The 18,030-nt window shown below is 42.4% G+C and overlaps 1 protein-coding gene across 3 annotated transcripts in view; it reads left to right on the top strand.

Annotated features, from left to right (window-relative positions):
* The window catches only part of SEMA5A (semaphorin 5A), a 512,105-nt gene extending 494,436 nt beyond the window's left edge, over positions 1 to 17,669 (top strand). For all 3 annotated transcript variants that reach the window (XM_031003381.3, XM_055367948.2, XM_055367947.2), the window contains 3 exons: positions 2,153 to 2,200; positions 8,089 to 8,300; positions 9,620 to 17,669. In XM_031003381.3, the coding sequence (XP_030859241.2) occupies positions 2,153 to 2,200; positions 8,089 to 8,300; positions 9,620 to 9,739 (380 nt within the window). In that variant the 3' untranslated portion in view covers positions 9,740 to 17,669. The remainder of the gene's footprint in view (positions 1 to 2,152; positions 2,201 to 8,088; positions 8,301 to 9,619) is intronic.
* Positions 17,670 to 18,030: the final 361 nt, after the last annotated feature.

The following is an 18,030-nucleotide window of genomic DNA, read 5'->3' on the forward strand; positions in this document are numbered from 1 at the left end:
CGTCTGAAGCCTTCTTCTCTCAGCTCGTCAAAATCATTCTCCATCCAGCTTTGTTCCGTTGCTGGTGAGGAACTGCGTTCCTTTGGAGGAGGAGAGGTGCTCTGCGTTTTAGAATTTCCAGTTTTTCTGTTCTGTTTTTTCCCCATCTTTGTGGGTTTATCTACTTTTGGTCTTTGATGATGGTGATGTACAGATGGGTTTTCGGTGTGGATGTCCTTTCTGTTTGTTAGTTTTCCTTCTAACAGACAGGACCCTCAGCTGCAGGTCTGTTGGAATACCCTGCCCTGTGAGGTGTCAGTGTGCCCCTGCTGCGGGGTGCCTCCCAGTTAGGCTGCTCGGGGGTCAGGGGTCAGGGACCCACTTGAGGAGGCAGTCTGCCCGTTCTCAGATCTCCAGCTGCGTGCTGGGAGAACCACTGCTCTCTTCAAAGCTGTCAGACAGGGACATTTAAGTCTGCAGAGGTTACTGCTGTCTTTTTGTTTGTCTGTGCCCTGCCCCCAGAGGTGGAGCCTACAGAGGCAGGCAAGCCTCCTTGAGCTGTGGTGGGCTCCACCCAGTTCAAGCTTCCCGGCTGCTTTGTTTACCTAAGCAAGCCTGGGCAATGGCGGGCGCCCCTCCCCCAGCCTCGCTGCCGCCTTGCAGTTTGATCTCAGACTGCTGCGCTAGCAATCAGCGAGATTCCGTGGGCGTAGGACCCTCCGAGCCAGGTGTGGGATATAGTCTCGTGGTGCGCCGTTTTTTAAGCCGGTCTGAAAAGCGCAATATTCGGGTGGGAGTGACCCGATTTTCCAGGTGCGTCCGTCACCCCTTTCTTTGACTCGGAAAGGGAACTCCCTGACCCCTTGCGCTTCCCAGGTGAGGCAATGCCTCGCCCTGCTTCGGCTCGCGCATGGTGCGCGCACCCACTGGCCTGCGCCCACTGTCTGGCACTCCCTAGTGAGATGAACCCGGTACCTCAGATGGAAATGCAGAAATCACCCGCCTTCCGCGTCGCTCATGCTGGGAGCTGTAGACCGGAGCTGTTCCTATTCGGCCATCTTGGCTCCTCCCTCGGTTATTTTAATATTAGGTTAAATGTTTAGGCAGTGCTCGCTGTGTATGCACTGGCACACAGAGAAAAAGCACCATTCTCTTTATGCTATCTTTAATATACTTGAGAAGTTAGAAATGCATCATTATTCTCCTGTCAGAGAAGAGGTTGGCCCTCATTCAACCAGCTTCTCATGGTAAAGTCAGTGTGTAGTTGTTGGTGATAGCTGATCATTTGTTGCATGCTCACTGTAACAAGGTGCTATATGAATGCATAGATCATTGAGCATATGTCCACTGTGTGCCTTAGGACTGTTAGGTGGACCAGGCTCTTACAAATAAATAGTAGAGTTGAATTCTATAAGCCAGTTTTCTTTGTTTTCTGTCGTCTGTGCAAAAGATACTATTTTAGAGAAAATTAGCATACCATACCTCAGTCACGTACGGCACAGAACTATAAGAGTGGTGGTTATTGTTTAACGATAGACATATTTTTAATTCTTGTTGTCTAACAAAAAATCAGTACAGGAAAGAATGGTGTTTCTAGACTACCGAGTGATATTTTATCCTCGGGAGTTAAAACATGTATGAGATGTGGCCTCTCTCTGCATCCTACTGTGGGTTTCATGTGTGGCATGCCAAGAGCATCAGTGGCCTCCTGAAGAGGGACTTCACTTGTTCTGGAGATGTCCTTGAGCTCTGGTGAATGGGCCCTCCCTCTGCCGGGAAGGTGACAACACTGGCTTTGATGGAACAAGTCTCAGAAGCAGGAATACCACAGGAGTACTCTGTGTGTTGGGCAGAGTGGGGGGGTTCCCCCCGGCAAGACACCTTGTAATGGAAAATGAGCACATTCCCTGCTTTCAACCTGAGAGACCATAGCATTATCTTTCTGTGATAAATGAATCTTATCTCTCCCCAGTCAAGGTGATTTGGCCAAATCCATATCAGGTTGGTTAAAACAAGCAAAGAAACAAGTAGAATTTTTCTGATAATTAATCAAGCTTTTGAAACTTTGTGTCACATAACATTCAGAATCATTAGATAAACATATATGAAGCATGAATGTGGACTGTCTTCTGAACACATTTTACACACTGTGATTCGACTTTTCTTTTTCCAGAAGTATCTGTGGCAAGATCCAGTAGCGTAGAAGAGAAAAGGTGTGGAGGTACGTTATTCCTTTTAAGTAGTTGTAATGGATGTACTGATATATTCTAATCATTTCTCTTCCTGCATGTTTTCTATAATTTTTCTGCCTCTTGGCCAAGAATGAAAAACCAGAGAAAGTCATGGATCCTAGGCATTCTACCTTGGCATAAAGGCTTAATAGTCAATATTTGACATACAGATCGGTGGTTCTCAAAATGGGGTGTGTAGACCCACGTCCAGAGCATGGCCTGGGAACTTGATGGGAATGCAGATCCTCAGGCCCCACCTGATCCACAGAATCAGGACCTCATGGGAAGGTCCCAGCAGTTGGTGGTTCAATTAGCCTTGCAGGTGATTCTGATGGGTTCTAAGCTTTATGAACCAGTGGTGTCAGTATTCACTATAGTTAATTTCATGAGTAAAGTAGAATTCAAACAATTTGTTTATATTTATAGTACAAATCCATGGCAGCTAGCCTCCAATCTCCAACCCACTGAAATGACTAAATTGTAATGAGGCATAAGGTTATACCTATAGTGCTAGAGGAATTTTTCAAACCTCCTGCCACCCTGAATGTCAAAGACAACATTATCTGGTTCAAGTACATGATAAATTTGGACTTTGGAGTCTGTGCCTTACATATACCCATAAAGTACTTGTCTGTGTTGTGAACATGCCTGGATGGAGAGGTTGGCTGTCCAGCCACCAAGGAACAGCCCATGTCCGCCTTTCAGAATCCGAGCCAATGTCTGCATTGAGACCTTACCTTCCACATGTGTGACTGATGATGATAGATTCCCATTTGCTCCCCTAATCTGTTCCACAGGGTGTCTCAGAGAGCCCAGCCCAACAGGCATTGCCTCTGACATGTTCACATGGAACCTGAAGCTTCATAGGCATGTTTCAGGAATGTACTTATCATTCGTAACTACCATTATTAACTACCTTGATTAGCAGCTTACTGGCTGGGCACAGTGGCTCACGCCTGTAATCCCAGCACTTTGGGAGGCCGAGGCAGGCAGATCACCTGAGGTCAGGAGCTCGAGATGAGCCTTTCCAACATGATGAAATGCCATCTCTACCAAAAAATGTAAAAATTAGCTGGCATGATGGCACATACCTGTAGTCCCAGCTACTAGAGAGGCTGAGGCAGGAGACTCTCTTGAACCTGGGAGGTGGAGGTTGCAGTGAGCTGAGATCGTGCCACTGCATTCCAGCCTGGGCGACAGAATGAGACTCTGTATCAAAAATAAATAAATAAATAATAGAAGAGCTCACTATCTGTGACATTCTGTCTGCTCAGTCAGCAGTCTGTTAGTTCATTCATTCATTCAGTCATTCATTCAGTAATCCTTGCTGAACACCTGCTCTGTGTCAGTTTTGTGAAGGCCATTGAGCTTAGGATGGGCACCCAAGCAGCCCCAGCCCCTCTGACAAGCAATCATATCATCAGAGACCCCAGTGCCTCAGAAGGGCAATGTTAGGTGTCTGAGGTAAGTCAGTGGAGTGAGTTCACTAACTAACGGTTGCTAACATGGGATCCAACTACAAGATGAATATGCAAACAGTTCACATAAAAATGATCATACCAATTAGTACCGTCTAATGTTTTTAGATCACTAATTGTGTGCTATACACTGTTTTACATGTTATAGACAAGAATATGGTGCAAAGCCCATTTGGTCCTCACAAGGAGCATTGATGTAGGCACCAAGGGTCTACAGTTCTTCATGTAACACCTCTGGAAATAGAGAAGGGTTTTGGAACTCAGCAGGTTTTAGATGTTAGAAGGGTATGTGGGGCCTTTACTCTATATTACGTGACACCTGCACAGGGCCTGGGGTTGTTCTACAACCAATCTCCTTAACAATGCTGCTGTGAGATGTTGAAAAAAGTGAAGATGCTAAGGGTCTTCCTAGAAGTTCTGGTCAGGTTACAGAAAATGGGTCAGGTCAGTGACATTTTAATGCCAGATGACTGATGAAGCATTACTTTTCAGAGATTTTGCACTTGGGAATTATAGAAAAGGAACAGTGCTTATGTATTTAATCTGCATTTTATAAATGGAGACCATGAGACTCAGAGGGATGATGTCACTGGCCCAAGTGCACACATGGAATTCAGCCAGTGGGATCCAGTGTGAGTTTTGAACCCAAAGCACCGTAGGAAATGAGCCCTGACAATAAAAGTATCCAAAAGCATTGTGTTCGGGAGGCTCGAGCCACAGTAGCCCTGGTTAGGTAACACTCTTGGACAACACCCAGGGTCCAGGACTGTCTGCTGCCATCAAGGACAGTGTAGGTCAAGAGTGGAGCAGAGTTTATAAGTGTTTCCATTCTCAGGGAGGCCATGCAGAGCCTGAGGCTCAAACAGCTGATGCCTCAGCAGAGCTGGCTAGGTATTTGTGCCTGCTGCCAGACGTGTGCAGTTCACTTTCCTCCTGCTGAGCCTCACAGTTACCCTGTGGAAGACCTTCAAGGGCCTTGAGAACCCAAACCTGGTGCAAAGCCCATCACCACCCTAAAATACTACTTCTGTGTGTCTGAACCAGCTGTGCCTAATGGCTGCACAAGCCTTGAGATGCTATTGGTTAAATCACAGGAAGTTGAACTATTCTGAGATATTCAGAATGGAATTTTTTTTTAGATCTTTAGGCTGCTGGCGCTGGAACAATGGCATAGGCAGTTTAGATGAATCTTATTGTAGGGCTAATTGTTGAAAACAGTTACCTAGCAAGGATGTTTTTGACAACATAGGCATCTTCACTTTTTTTTTTCATTTTGTTGAAAATCAAATCAGTCAATCAAACGTTGTACAGGAAATTAGCCAATTGAACCAACAAGGTAGTTGGTCTGTATTCCATCTTTACTGATCAAAATCAACAGCAGAAAATCATATTCAAAGGAAAGAACTATAGTAAGCACATTCAGAACAAATTTAATGGGCACTGCTTTCCCCATGCAGAAAATCAGAAGAAATTTAATGGGCACTACTTTCCCCATGCAGAAAAATGTGCTTCAATTCAAATTTTTCGTCTTAGAGAGCTATTTTTAGTTGCATGAGACACAAAGACTGTATAATCATCATAAAGATGTCAGCTGGCCCCAGCCTTTCCCAGGCACCTGCTGGAATGATTCATTTGACTAATGGCGCAGTATCTGCATATGGAGACCGTCATGCATCTTCCCTATGTTATAATGAAACATGAGTTACCAGTGCAGCAGGAAGTATTTCCTTCAGAACAAGGCATTGACCCTGAGAGTGCTAACAGCTCTGTCAGAGAGAGAAGAAGTAAGAACTTGTGTGAAATCAGCTCTTGCTTATCTAAGTATAGCGTCAGTGTTACAGTTAAAGTCCCAGTGGCTGCTGGTGGAATGTCCCCTGGATACTTTATCTGTCTGTCCCAGGTTGGCAGTTCTCCAGCCCTAGAGGCTTCAAGACAGAGTCAAGAAAGGCCAAAGATTCTGAAACCATTGACCAACTAAGCTGGAAGTGAAAAGTTGAGGTGGTTGTGAGTGAGTGAGTGATGCTTGTGGAATGTTCTAGTGCTGTCATTCAGGCCGATCCAGCCCTTAGTGCTGAGTACACTGGGTGCCTGTGCTAGGAACTGCATTCTCCACTGGCACTTCAGTGGTCAGGAATGTGTTGTGAGTTTTGCCTGACAGTGAGTCAGAGAGAAGGCAGCCTCCCTTCACAGTGTCCATGCACCCGAGGGGGCAGATCCAGCTCCAAAGTCCTGGGTTCCTGGAACACATTGTCTGGAGCAGCCAAGGGAGCACAGCTTAGAGGGAAAAGTTCGGGTTTTAGGGACAAAGAGAGATATCCAACCTCTGCCGTGTATCACAGGTGAGGCCTTGATGGCATCTCCTGACTGTAGGTTCAGCTTCCGTGGGGCCTATCAGCCACTGGAGGGTTACATGAGGTTCAGGAAGGACTCAAACAGAGCCCCGTAGACCTAGGCCAGGTGGGCACTCACTGAGCAGTGTCCCTCCCTTTGACACCAAGTGTTAGAGCCCTGTGGGTCAGCATTGGCAGGGTGGAGTCCCTTCCAGGTAGGGAGGATCATGAGCACAGGGAAGGCAGCTCAGAAAATCCCTGGGGAGGAGACTGGGGTGGTTACGATGCACCCAGGCTCTTCTCATTATCTCCAGAGCCTGAAAGGCCTTGCTCTGCAGCCAGGTAGACTTGCCAGCATCACAGTGATGCTCAGCACATACCTCCAATTGTCCCACTGGGTGCAGGGTTGACAGGTCAGGGAAAGGTATTAGTGACACTGCCCCTCACCCTGGTGGTGTGTGGAGGAGACACTCTGGGGAAAGCTGGTGTCCTCAGGATGTGCCCTGAGCAGGTGGCACATGAGGCCAGTACCCCATGGGCAGCAGCCACTTGGTTCTAACAACACAGAGGAAGATAAGGCCCTGTTTTACTTTACCTGATTCTCCTGAAGCCCAGTGATGTGGCACTGACAAGATGCTGCCTTCATTTGTGGAAAAGCTTGAAACTTTAATAGTAGTATGTCACCAACATACGCAAGGAATATCTGTTGTCTTTTGTTTTCTCCAAAATAACACAGGTCTTGGTATGGTGCCTTGAAATCACTTGAGCCAATCCTATTTTAGAGATATAAGTCCATGCTGGCAAATTTTCTGAATGCTTTGTATTCATAACTGCAGGAAAGTAATGAGACAGAAGAGATGCCGTTAAATAGAAAAACATTAGGGAAAAGAAGGTCATTTCATGACCATTTAAAATACCGTATTTTGTTCATTTAACACAAATCCCTTATTTCTTTTTAGTAAACCATTTTCTTGACAAGACCTTCAAATTACAACATAAGTGAGAAAAGTGGTACACAGGATAGTATTTACACCACACACACACACACACACACACACACAGCACACATGTGTGCCGAGTATCTCTGGAAGGGCACGGGAGAAAAAGTGCTTATAATAGTTACCTCTAGGTATAACAGTTGCCTCTAGGAAAGGATTTATTTTTCCTGTAGACCCTTTTGTACTTTCTAATGTGTGCATATTCATACTCAAAAAATATAATGAAAAGTGTATGTGTTTATGTGAATAGAAAACATTTTAAATAGGATGAAATGGAAAGAGAGCTAAAAGCAGTCTGGCTTGCAGGCAAGCAGTAGATTAGAAAAGTAGCTGCTTCTCCCTTGTTTTCAGGACACAGCCCTGCTGCACAGGGAGGCTCAACCCATTGAGGAGCATGAATAACCTTTTCTGCAGAAACCCTGTACACCATGGATTAGGCTGCACTTGAAGCAGAACACTGTTGTGCAAACCTTTAAATAATAATAAAAAAATGCTTCTGGTAGAGTATTAAAGTTTAAGGTCACTCCAAAAGACTGACTATCATTCATAAGAGAATCAACTTAAAATATCCTGTGCTCTGCCAGGCACAGTGGCTCACGCCTATAATCCCAGCACTTTGAGAGGCTGAGGCTGGCCGATCATCTGAGGTTGGGAGTTTGAGACTAGCCTGACCAACATGGAGAAACCCCATCTCTACTAAAAAATACAAAATTAGCCGGGCATGGTGGCACATGTCTGTAATCCCAGCTACTCGGGAGGCTGAGGCAGGAGAATCGCTTGAACGCAGGAGGTAGAGGTTGTGGTGAGCTGAGATCATGCCATTGCACTCCAGCCTGGGCAACAAGAGTAAAACTCCATTTCAAATAATAATAGTAATCCTGTGCTCCCTGTGGAGAAGTTTCTTGATGGCCATGACATTTCCAGTGAAAGACTCTTAAGAATGATAATTTCCTTAATTTTGGAATGGGGATGAGGCTTTTCATTTTGACTTTCTCTTTTCATCCTAGTGCTTTAAGTAGTAAGGCAGGTTGTTCTTTTCAAGTGTGGCATCACTTTGCTCATGTCTCCCTAGAGTTCAACATGTTCCACATGATCGCCGTGGGGCTGAGCAGCTCCATCCTCGGCTGCCTCCTCACCCTGCTCGTCTATACGTACTGCCAGCGGTACCAGCAGCAATCCCATGATGCAACTGTCATCCACCCCGTCTCACCTGCGCCCCTTAATACCAGCATAACCAACCACATCAACAAACTGGACAAGTACGACTCGGTGGAGGCCATCAAGGTAAGTGAATTTTAATATTTCTGCTAAGTGCCTGGTTTCCCTTAACATTTGTAGGGAGTATTTTGATGCCCTTTCTCTGCTGTGGTGGTTTCCTTTGAAACTGAATTTTCTCCCTATGTGAGAATAAGAAACATCTTTAGCCCTTACGACTTCAGTTGGCTGGGAGAACTTATGTCCCAGGAGCCACAATGTCCATACTTGTCTCTTAGCCATGTGGCCTCTATTCTCCACCACCTGTATGGAGACACACCAATTGACTTTTCCCCTTGGACCCTGCTTAAACCAAGATCCACAAGCCATGAGCATCTCCCCTCACTCAGATGGTAGATCTGGGGAATGAAGCACCAGGAATTAATAACACGCCCCTCCTAGCCTCTCAGAAACTAGCTCCTAGAGTAGGGAGGAAGCCCAAAGAGGAGCACGAGCTCCTTCCATGAACAACAGCTTTCAAAACAAACATTTGGATCTCAAGAAAGGGGCTCCTCTGAGCATGACTCCAACACATCAGCTTGTCTCTGATCACTGTTACTATGGGCATCAGAAGGTAATTTACCCAGTCTTGTGTTCCCACTGAAGATTCAGCAGCCACTTTTAAGATAATCAGAAATGTTTCTCTCATGAAGATAAAGGACGTTGAAGGTACGGACAGCTGCCCAGTCTTTAACAAATCCTTCTAGAACATTTTTCTGATACTTTGCCCAGACTAACCCTGGACAGATGGCCATTGGGCACCCTCCTTCATCTTCATTTTAATCCTCTCAATATGTATGTTCTACCTGGCTCAGTTGAAGCTCTTTGAAACTGCAGGTGACTTTAACGACTATTAATAGAAAATGGCTACAGTGATCACCTAATAAGTTCAGGATGAAAAGCAATTAAGGCATTTGAAACCTGAGGCCCTTATTTAAATAAGTTCCGTCAAGGTCTCTGATAAATGTCCTCACCCATGGTCATCTGAAAGCTGCTTACATATCTATTCAGTTACAGTCAAAGTGTCTGTTAATTTGAAATCATTATAGTTTTAGGTTTTCTAGAGATTTAGATTTAGGTTTTCTTACCTCCTGCTTCTCGTGGTAACTTCATAACTAAAGTTGAAAACTTAACCAGAAGATATCACAAACTGCCAACCTTATTCTGATAATTAGGCAAGTCCTCCATGAGGCAAATAATCTGGGGAAGCAAATAAATAAGAAAACATATTTTAAAATATGGAGTCTTAGCAGAGACCTCAAATTCAACATAATAGTCATCTTTGTTATATTATTTCTGAAATGCTACTCAGCATTCTTAAACCTGTTTTTTTTTAATATATTTTCCAGGCATTTAACAAAAACAACTTGATCCTAGAGGAAAGAAACAAATACTTCAACCCACATCTCACTGGGAAGACCTATTCTAATGCCTACTTTACAGATCTCAATAATTATGATGAGTACTAACAGCTTTTATGTTTTTGGCTTCTTGTAAATCCCCAGTTCCTCAAGGCCTGTGCCCCATGACTGCCCATGTTTCTGAGGCTTCAGAGTCGAAGTTTGGATACATTTCAAGTGCATTTCAAGCCACCAGAGTGTCCCATTGCTGCCAAAAATACACGTCTTTAAAAGCAACAAAAATTGAAATAAGACATCGTGAAAATCTTGACCATTGTTGAATGAGCCAGGGTGTGAAGTTTTTAATTGTGTTCATCCTATTTTTCTGACAAGTCCATTGGTTTGTTTTTTGAGCATTATTTTATAAATGTGCCACCCACATTGGAAGGAGTCTTTAGAAATATGAATCTCTTCTTACTTTGGAGTGTAAATCTTCATGATGTTGTAATTCAAGAAAATAGGCACTTTCTCTGAAAGACCTGCTCCTTCCACAAGAAGTGCATAGGTCCATAATATTTCATAAAATGAAGAAAAAGAATGTGGCCAAACAATTATTCACCATGGATTGCCCAACTTTCCAAATCTGGATAAAGCTATGGGATTCTTGGAAGCAGCTTGAGTGTTTTCATCTTGCCTGGGAAGCCCAGGAATTCCACCTGGTCCACACCGGCAGAAGTTACAGTAGACTGTGAGGCACCCCACCTTGCTCCTGATGCAGTTTCTGTGCCATTGCTGGTGCTGGTGGAGGCAGCGGAGCAGAGGCTCAGGCACAATGAAGCGTGGATGTGTTCTGCAGGTTGCTGCAAAACTCACCTTATTCTGACTTTTGGATTTCATGGCATTCCAGGAAGCTCCTTGCCATGCTGTTGGCCTGGAAGTCCACCTGTCTGGTCCATAGTGACGTCCTGAAGAGCCAGTCTGTAAAGTAACCAACCACTTACTTAGCGTTTGGATAGACTCCATGCCTCCTCTCTCCCTGCAAAGAAAAATCTTGAACATTTATGATGTCAATTAGTGAAAGTATTGAAAATACTAAATTATAACTAAAAGCAACTTTTTATGTTATAGAAAATATTGAAAGAACTGATATTAATGATAATCATTTTATTTTTCATCTCTTTGATATACCCAATGTGTGGCAATCAGCCCCTACCAAGAGCATTAATGCCATGTAAAGCTGGCTTTCTGGAGTCTGCCAGGTCCACACGAAGTGCTACCCCCAGTTTCTGCTGTTACTTGCTGCCTCCAGGCCAGGGGAGCAGGAGATGCTCAGCTCTGGTGCCTTTTCTTTTATTTCAGTGCTGCCTTCCCACCCCCCCAGTCCATTCACCCTCACCTCTCCCTGCATGGAGGCAACAGCATTTCAAGATGTACCTTGGGAAGTCAGGATAGCTGGAAGTAAGGGTTTTTGGGATCCTGTGGTCTCTTCACTGATCATCGATAAGCATTTAAGAGTGTGCTAACACCATTCACAGAGGTCCCTGGAAAAAAATATATAATTTTCTCACAAACAACTGATACATAACATATGGCAGTTGGTTGAATAATTATTGAAAAAAAAGAACACGACTGAAAAAGTTCATCTGATGCCTCTGAGCATGTGATAAAGTCCTGGGTAGACATGGAAACGTGTTCTTACAAATGAACCTTCGGATCTATGAAAAAAAATATAGTAGGCGGACTAAGGAACATAGAATTTTATTAGCATATGTGCTTTTACCCTTACCTTTGTTTCTAATTTAAAGAAACAATTTCAGAAAGTGTTAGAAGAATTCTATGTTTAATAATGAATATTGTTGAGTTCAAAATATTCTCATATACCCAGATTTACAGAGATGACACAGTATTGAAATGGCAGGTGGGATCTGTAAGTTATTTTGGATTGCAAGTAAATGACATTCAGGGTCTTTGCAGTGGGGACTTCATGTTGCCTCTCACTCATTCCTCATACGTCAGAGTCTTCTGTCTATATGCACATGCTCAAAGTCCATACTCAGTAGGGGAAATCTAGCCAGATGGTTCTCTAATTGTTCCTCGGCTGGATTTTCATCATCAGATATTTCAACTCATCTCATCAGTTTCTTGTAAGAAAAAAACATTTTCACTTTGTAGCACATTTTGGTTATTTTTGAGTCTTCTTCCCTAATAGTTTGTAAGCTTAAAGGGACATTTTATTTTCCCTGGTAAAGAGGATTCTAATATTTCAAGAATGTTTCACTGGAATTGATGGGAAATGGTTTCTAAATGGCATCGAAGCTGGTCTTTAATGAGTCTTTTGCAATGACTTGGGAAAAACACCCTCCCTCACTACAGGATCTTCATGTTGTTAATAATATAAACCTTTGAAATTAGCATTGCAAAAGAATCCCATTTTTGTTTCGTACCACACTGTTCAAAGGAAAATTGTTTATCTCTCTTCCTTTCTCTCTCTCTCTCTTATTTGACAGAATAGCAAGTGTTTAGATAATTTCAGGTATATTCTAAGTATTTTACCAGCTGTGGAATAAGTTGTATTTGTCCATCACTGTGTAGCTACCGTTCACATGTTCTGGCTCTGTACTCCACGCTTATCGCGTGAACCCTCACATGTTGGACTTTCACAGTGTGATCTCTCACCTGTCTTGGAAACTCCTTCATAAAGCCGCTCTTCCTTAGGCCTGGGCTGTTTGGAAGTCCTGGTGAAACTTTGTGGTTCACATTTTAAATTCCTGAATGACCTTTTCATTCTCTCTTTATCTTTGTTTTTGTCCTTCATTCCCTCCTTTTGTTCTTCCTTCCTGCCTTCTTTTCTTCTTTCCTTTCTTCTTTAATTCTTCCTTCCTTCCTATTTTCTTGGTACAAGTGGAACAAAAAGCAACACATAGTTTTAAGCTACACCTGTCTGCACCTGATGTAAAATGACATTAATCACTATTTAACTTCTAAAATTATTTCTGAATACAGTTGGAGATTGGCTGGTTTTCATGAGGAAGCTGGCTTTAGTCTTACATTTAAATTCTTTGAAAGTGGCTCCCAGTGCTATTCAGGGTCCTTTCTTGAGGCCAGACTCATCACCATCTACTATTGATTTTACAGTGCACTGACAGTTTACAGGAAGGAGAAGAACAGTTTCTGCACACTACACAACATATGGGCTTCCTGTAGCTCCAGGGACATGTGGCTTTGGTGAAACTGGGGTTTTGTAACCTCTGAATGATATGGACTTAGTGAATTCTAAGGAACTCAGGGGGCACGTGGTCAGGCTCCGCCGCACAGAAAAGCCACAGTCTCCAGACTCATGGCGTTCCCTCCAGAACTCCCCATTCCCCTCTGAGCATATTTCTATGCTGCTGCTTCTTGTGACTTACATGAGGCATCTCAGCTTCTTCATGTTTGTAGGGATGTTTCCCTAAGCCTGTTCAAGTAGGCTCTCACTAGAGTTACCATTCATATTTGAGAAGAAAAGAACATTTAATAAATGTATGCGTTTGTGTGGGGCCGAGGTTCTAAAGGAACTGAAAAGAGACGATAAACATTGAATGAGGGTGAGGGCATCCCTGCTGGGGAGAAACCTCTGTCCCTAGGAAGAGTCCGTTCATGTTCATGTGGTTTGGGATGAACCAGGGGTCTGGCCCCATCGGGTCACAGGTGATGGCAAATAGAAAAGAAGCAAATGGAGGAAACAGTCAGATAAGTAGGTGATGTGAAAGGCAGGACCTGGTCACCCCAGCAAGTGCTATGGACAGTTCCCGGAAACGGTTGCCCACTTCACAGGTCCATGGGTCTGACCCTTGGACTCTGCCAGGATCAACTGCCCAGAGTGCCAGAGTTTTAGCCAAGGGTGTACTTACTTCCTTATTTATCTGCAAAAGGATGGAAACTGTGGGAGTCAAAGCCTATTTTGCTCAGTGTTCCCACTGGAGTCTCTGGTAGAATTAGCGGGTCATGCTGTCAAAATCATGGACAAAGGCTGGGTGCAGTGGCTCATGCCTATAATCCCAGCACTTTGGGAGGCCAAGGTGGGCGGATCACCTGAGCTCAGGAGTTTGAGACCAGCCTGGACAACATGGGGAAACTCCATCTCTACAAAATATTAGCCAGCCATCGTGGTGCGCGCCTGTGGTCCCAGTTTCTTGGTTGGCTGAGGCGGGAGTATCATTTGAGCCCTGGAGGTTGAGGTTGCAGTGAGCTGAGAGCACATCACTGCACTCCACCCTGGGTGACAGAGAGAGACCCTGTCTCAAAAAAAAAAAAAAAAAAAAAATGAACAAAGTCTTAGCAGGGAGTCTCCATTGTCCCCAAGTGGCTCTCTAAGGGGGTCCATTAGCATATAATTGAATATCAAAGGGAATTTTACCTTAAACGTATATCAAGTCTATACTCAGCTAATCGTTTTGTCTAAACACAGCCTTGTTAGCATTTGAATTTACAAATATTCATTTGCTTATTTGCAGTGTTCCTTTTGCTTTTAGAATAAATCATAAATATTTCCCCAATACTGTCAAGATACTTCTTCATCAACTTTGTCCCTGAACCATCAGCTTTCTTTAGGGTCCAGGTATCCTTTACACTTCAATGGGGTTTTCTTGTGTGTGTCATTGGGGGTAACTCCATTGACCTCAGCATTTCTATCTCAAGAGATGGCTCTGGAACACAGAAGCAGAGGCAACAGGTACTAATGGTTGATAAAATTAACAGCGACTGCATGACCATTTTCCACATGGCAGGGCTGTGCTTAAGCCCCACACCTCCAATAATCAATTTCTATGAAGGTACTAATAATCTTAACTATATGCAAATTCTTCACCACTTATGATATGGTACAAACTGGAGTTTACAGATGGCCTTGGCCTTGCCTAGCCCATTTGTTCATCTTAACTTCTTCATCACTTCCTGATGCACTTGGGGAAGCATGTTGACACAACGTTACCAATATTTGATTACCTATGGTTATCTGCAATTACCTACGCTTATCTTATCAGACACTAGATGCCATTTGAGCCCCTTCTTTGGGCAGTGGGTGAAATGGGAGAACATAGAGAAATGTTCACTTTGACCTAAGAAACGCATAAAAGGGAATGCCATGCACAATGTAAGATAAAATGTTTGGGGACAGGGGATCATCGTGAAATTTATTTCTGCTATTCTGCCCTATTGAGGTCATTAATTATAATGGATTTAAAGATTTTTTTTTAAACTCTACAAACACTGAGCCAAGGAATTCAGGTTATCTGCTTTGTTAACCTAATAAAGCAAAGGAAAATATGTTGCTTTAATCCTTGCTTGTTAACCTAATAAAGCAAAGGAAAATATGTTGCTTTAATCCTTGCTTGTTAACCTAATAAAGCAAAGGAAAATATGTTGCTTTAATCCTTGCTTCTTTTCTCTTTTGGTAATAGAAAAGGTAAATAAGATGTAATGTGGAACTGCTGGTGATGATTTCTAAAACGACTCTTTCATACTCCTTTCCTATGGACTTATATTAAAGATGCATTGTACACATTGTTTTAGCAGATAGATCAAAGATATACTCAGTGGTCATCTGTTGCATTATCAGAAATTTGATACATGTTACAGAAGCATGAGGAAGGAAATCCTATCCTCTTTTGAAAATAGAGTTCACATTGCAAGTGACATAGGGCATTATCAAAACCAATTCAGAGCCTGGCACAAAATGTATACTTCCTAGTGAAAGCTGTCTCAAAACACAGCCTTTTTGATGGATCATATTAGATCATATCTGCCATAGAAAGGCAATCAAGTTTACTCCCTGCAATCGGAGTCAATATCAATTCTTGCTCAAGCAAACATGTTTTACTGTGTTGGCGCAATGGCAGGAACTAGTCAAGGGCACTTTCAGATCTGGAAAGAGGAAAGAGGAGGTAGAAAATCACTCTTTTGTGTTTCTTAAACTGTCAATCAAGCAAGAAAATTTATTCCACCCCTTCATATTTGCTCTAAAATCTGGGGCCAGTAGTTCAAATGTGATCTTGTTCTTTCTCAGCCTTTTGGCAATTTAATGCCAAATAGTCCAAATGTTAGATGAATGGCAGTAATAAAATGATTCAAATGTTTGATAAATACAAGCTGAGAGCAAAATCTGGACTCGAAAAATCGGAACTATTTTATCATGTTGCTAAAATGAGAGCATCATTTTCTTCCCTCTCTGTAAGTGCAGTAGTTTAATTTCCTAGAAAAAGTTGCTAGTGCCTTGTTTAAGATGATCATTTATCATTTCATGTGGATATTATTGCTCTAATTAGAAGGAGAAGATTGATTGGATTTACTTTAAAGAAAATTATTCTCCTATGTCTCTTTGAACTCAGGAATAGAAAATGACCAAGAAGCACATCATCTTCAGATGTGATTTTTGCCCTCACTGGGGATGTAGAACCAGAATAGGTACAACATATGCTCAGAAGAGAGGTGACCTCAGTATTAGCCTTCTAGAAACTAACATCACTTTAATTTTTACATGTTCCAAAAAAACATCATAGTGTTTGTTCTGTAATAAGAATGTTAACGTGATGCCTATAGAAGTTAGAGGTTTTGTTTCTGTTTCTCTTCAGGCAAGTCCATAGATAGAGGAAAATCAGACACAGGCTGGTGACAACTGGTATAGATACAGTGAGCATGGAATGAGAACCACCTACAATATTGCCTGATTATTTTTAAGTTCATATCAAAACTGCTTCACAAGTTCACAAAAGTTGTCACTCTTAATTTGGGTTAAGAAAAGTAATAGTATTATCTCTGCTGAAGTTAATTGTTTTTCTCTTTTACCATGACTGTTGGCCAAAAGCAAGCTGAACCTCTGCACTTTGAAACAAAGCACAGTATGAATCTTTAACCCAAGCACTTAGTTTCACCACTGAGATTCTACATCATCTGCAAGAAAATGCACAAACTTGGTCCAATGTTGGATTCTTCAAAAGTGCATAGCAAAACTTTTGTGCTATGCCGCTTGATGTAACTTTTAAAGATGTTATCAAATGTTAAATGCCTCATTCTGTGTTAATTTGCTGTTGGCTGTTTTGTGAACACAAAATAAACTTGAGATTGTTTCTTTTTTTTTTTTTTTTTTTTTTGTGTGAAACTCCTCCAAAGCCAATTTCAGCCCTTGGTAAGCTTGCAGACAGTTACTGATCTTAAATTTAATTTTAAAAGACAATGTATCTTAATTATAATTTAGCTTTTTAAAACAATGAGATAGCTTTATATTTCCCCTTTGTTTGAATGAGAAAATAGATCTTGGGTTGCTATGCTAGAACACTTGTGGATTGCTGGGTCCTTTGTAAGGGGGCCATGGGCACACCACACTTTCTTTCAATCCTTACATTTGAAGGATTGATATTCTTCAAAACCTTCTTGTTAGATGTGCGCAATAGAAATTTCTAATGTTCATGACTTTTATCTTTCCTGTCCATCAATTCACTGGTTGTAAATGCTTCCTGAGAGCTGTCTAGGTCTGTATCCCAGATTGTTGCTTAATGACATCTGACAGATACATTGTTTTCTGAAATCAGCTTAAGACACCAATTGTGGCAACTGGAAGCTCATTACCTGCTGCATTGGATCAACTATGGAAGTTGGAGCAGGGGTGGGCAGAGGTCACCTAACCAATCAATGGAAGTCAACTCACACCTGCTCCAAGCCTCAGCTTTGAGAAACAAACACGTTTATAAGAAAAAATATATAGCTATTATTACAGAAGTGAATATGTTGTGCTCTCTTACTGCTCTTGGTGCATTGACAGTTTCTGTATCTCAACCCTATTCATCTTTATGAAAAAGCATTCTGAAGATCTATCCTCAGCACTGCTGAGTGTGCAGTCACACTTTCCTAGCAACCCCCTTCTTACCATCTCTAGCTGCCATTTGTGGGGGGAACAAAACAAGGGAATCCTGATTGTGTACAGTGTAAATTGTATTATATTTTTTGTACTTATGTTTTATGTAAATAGTTTGTCTCATTCAATTGTATGTGAGCATTGAAATAAATCCTACCATTTAGGAGACAATTTAGTGGCATTTTTCTTTGTATTGCCTCTGAGTGTGCTGTCTCCCCAGAGGTGCTAAGCAATGGTCACTGCTCAAAGGAATGAGTTTCATCAGAGTGAAGTGCAGACCACTTCCTGCTGCGGAAAACTCATAACACTCCTGTTTATCTTCAGGCCTTTTGAATGGTGGCCAGGACATGACATAAGGATGTATTAAAGCACTTTTAGAAATATTTCCATGGGCAACAGGAAATATGTGATAAGGAAGGCCAATTAGGCTTTCCGTTTACAAAGAGTTGGTATCAGGTTGAGCTGATGAATGATGCATTGAGTTGTATTATACTTACCCTCTCTCCAACACACCCTATTCCATTCTTCTCTG

This window comes from Gorilla gorilla, chromosome 19 (assembly GCF_029281585.2).
Source record: "Gorilla gorilla gorilla isolate KB3781 chromosome 19, NHGRI_mGorGor1-v2.1_pri, whole genome shotgun sequence".
In the NCBI taxonomy this organism is placed as follows: domain Eukaryota; kingdom Metazoa; phylum Chordata; class Mammalia; order Primates; family Hominidae; genus Gorilla; species Gorilla gorilla.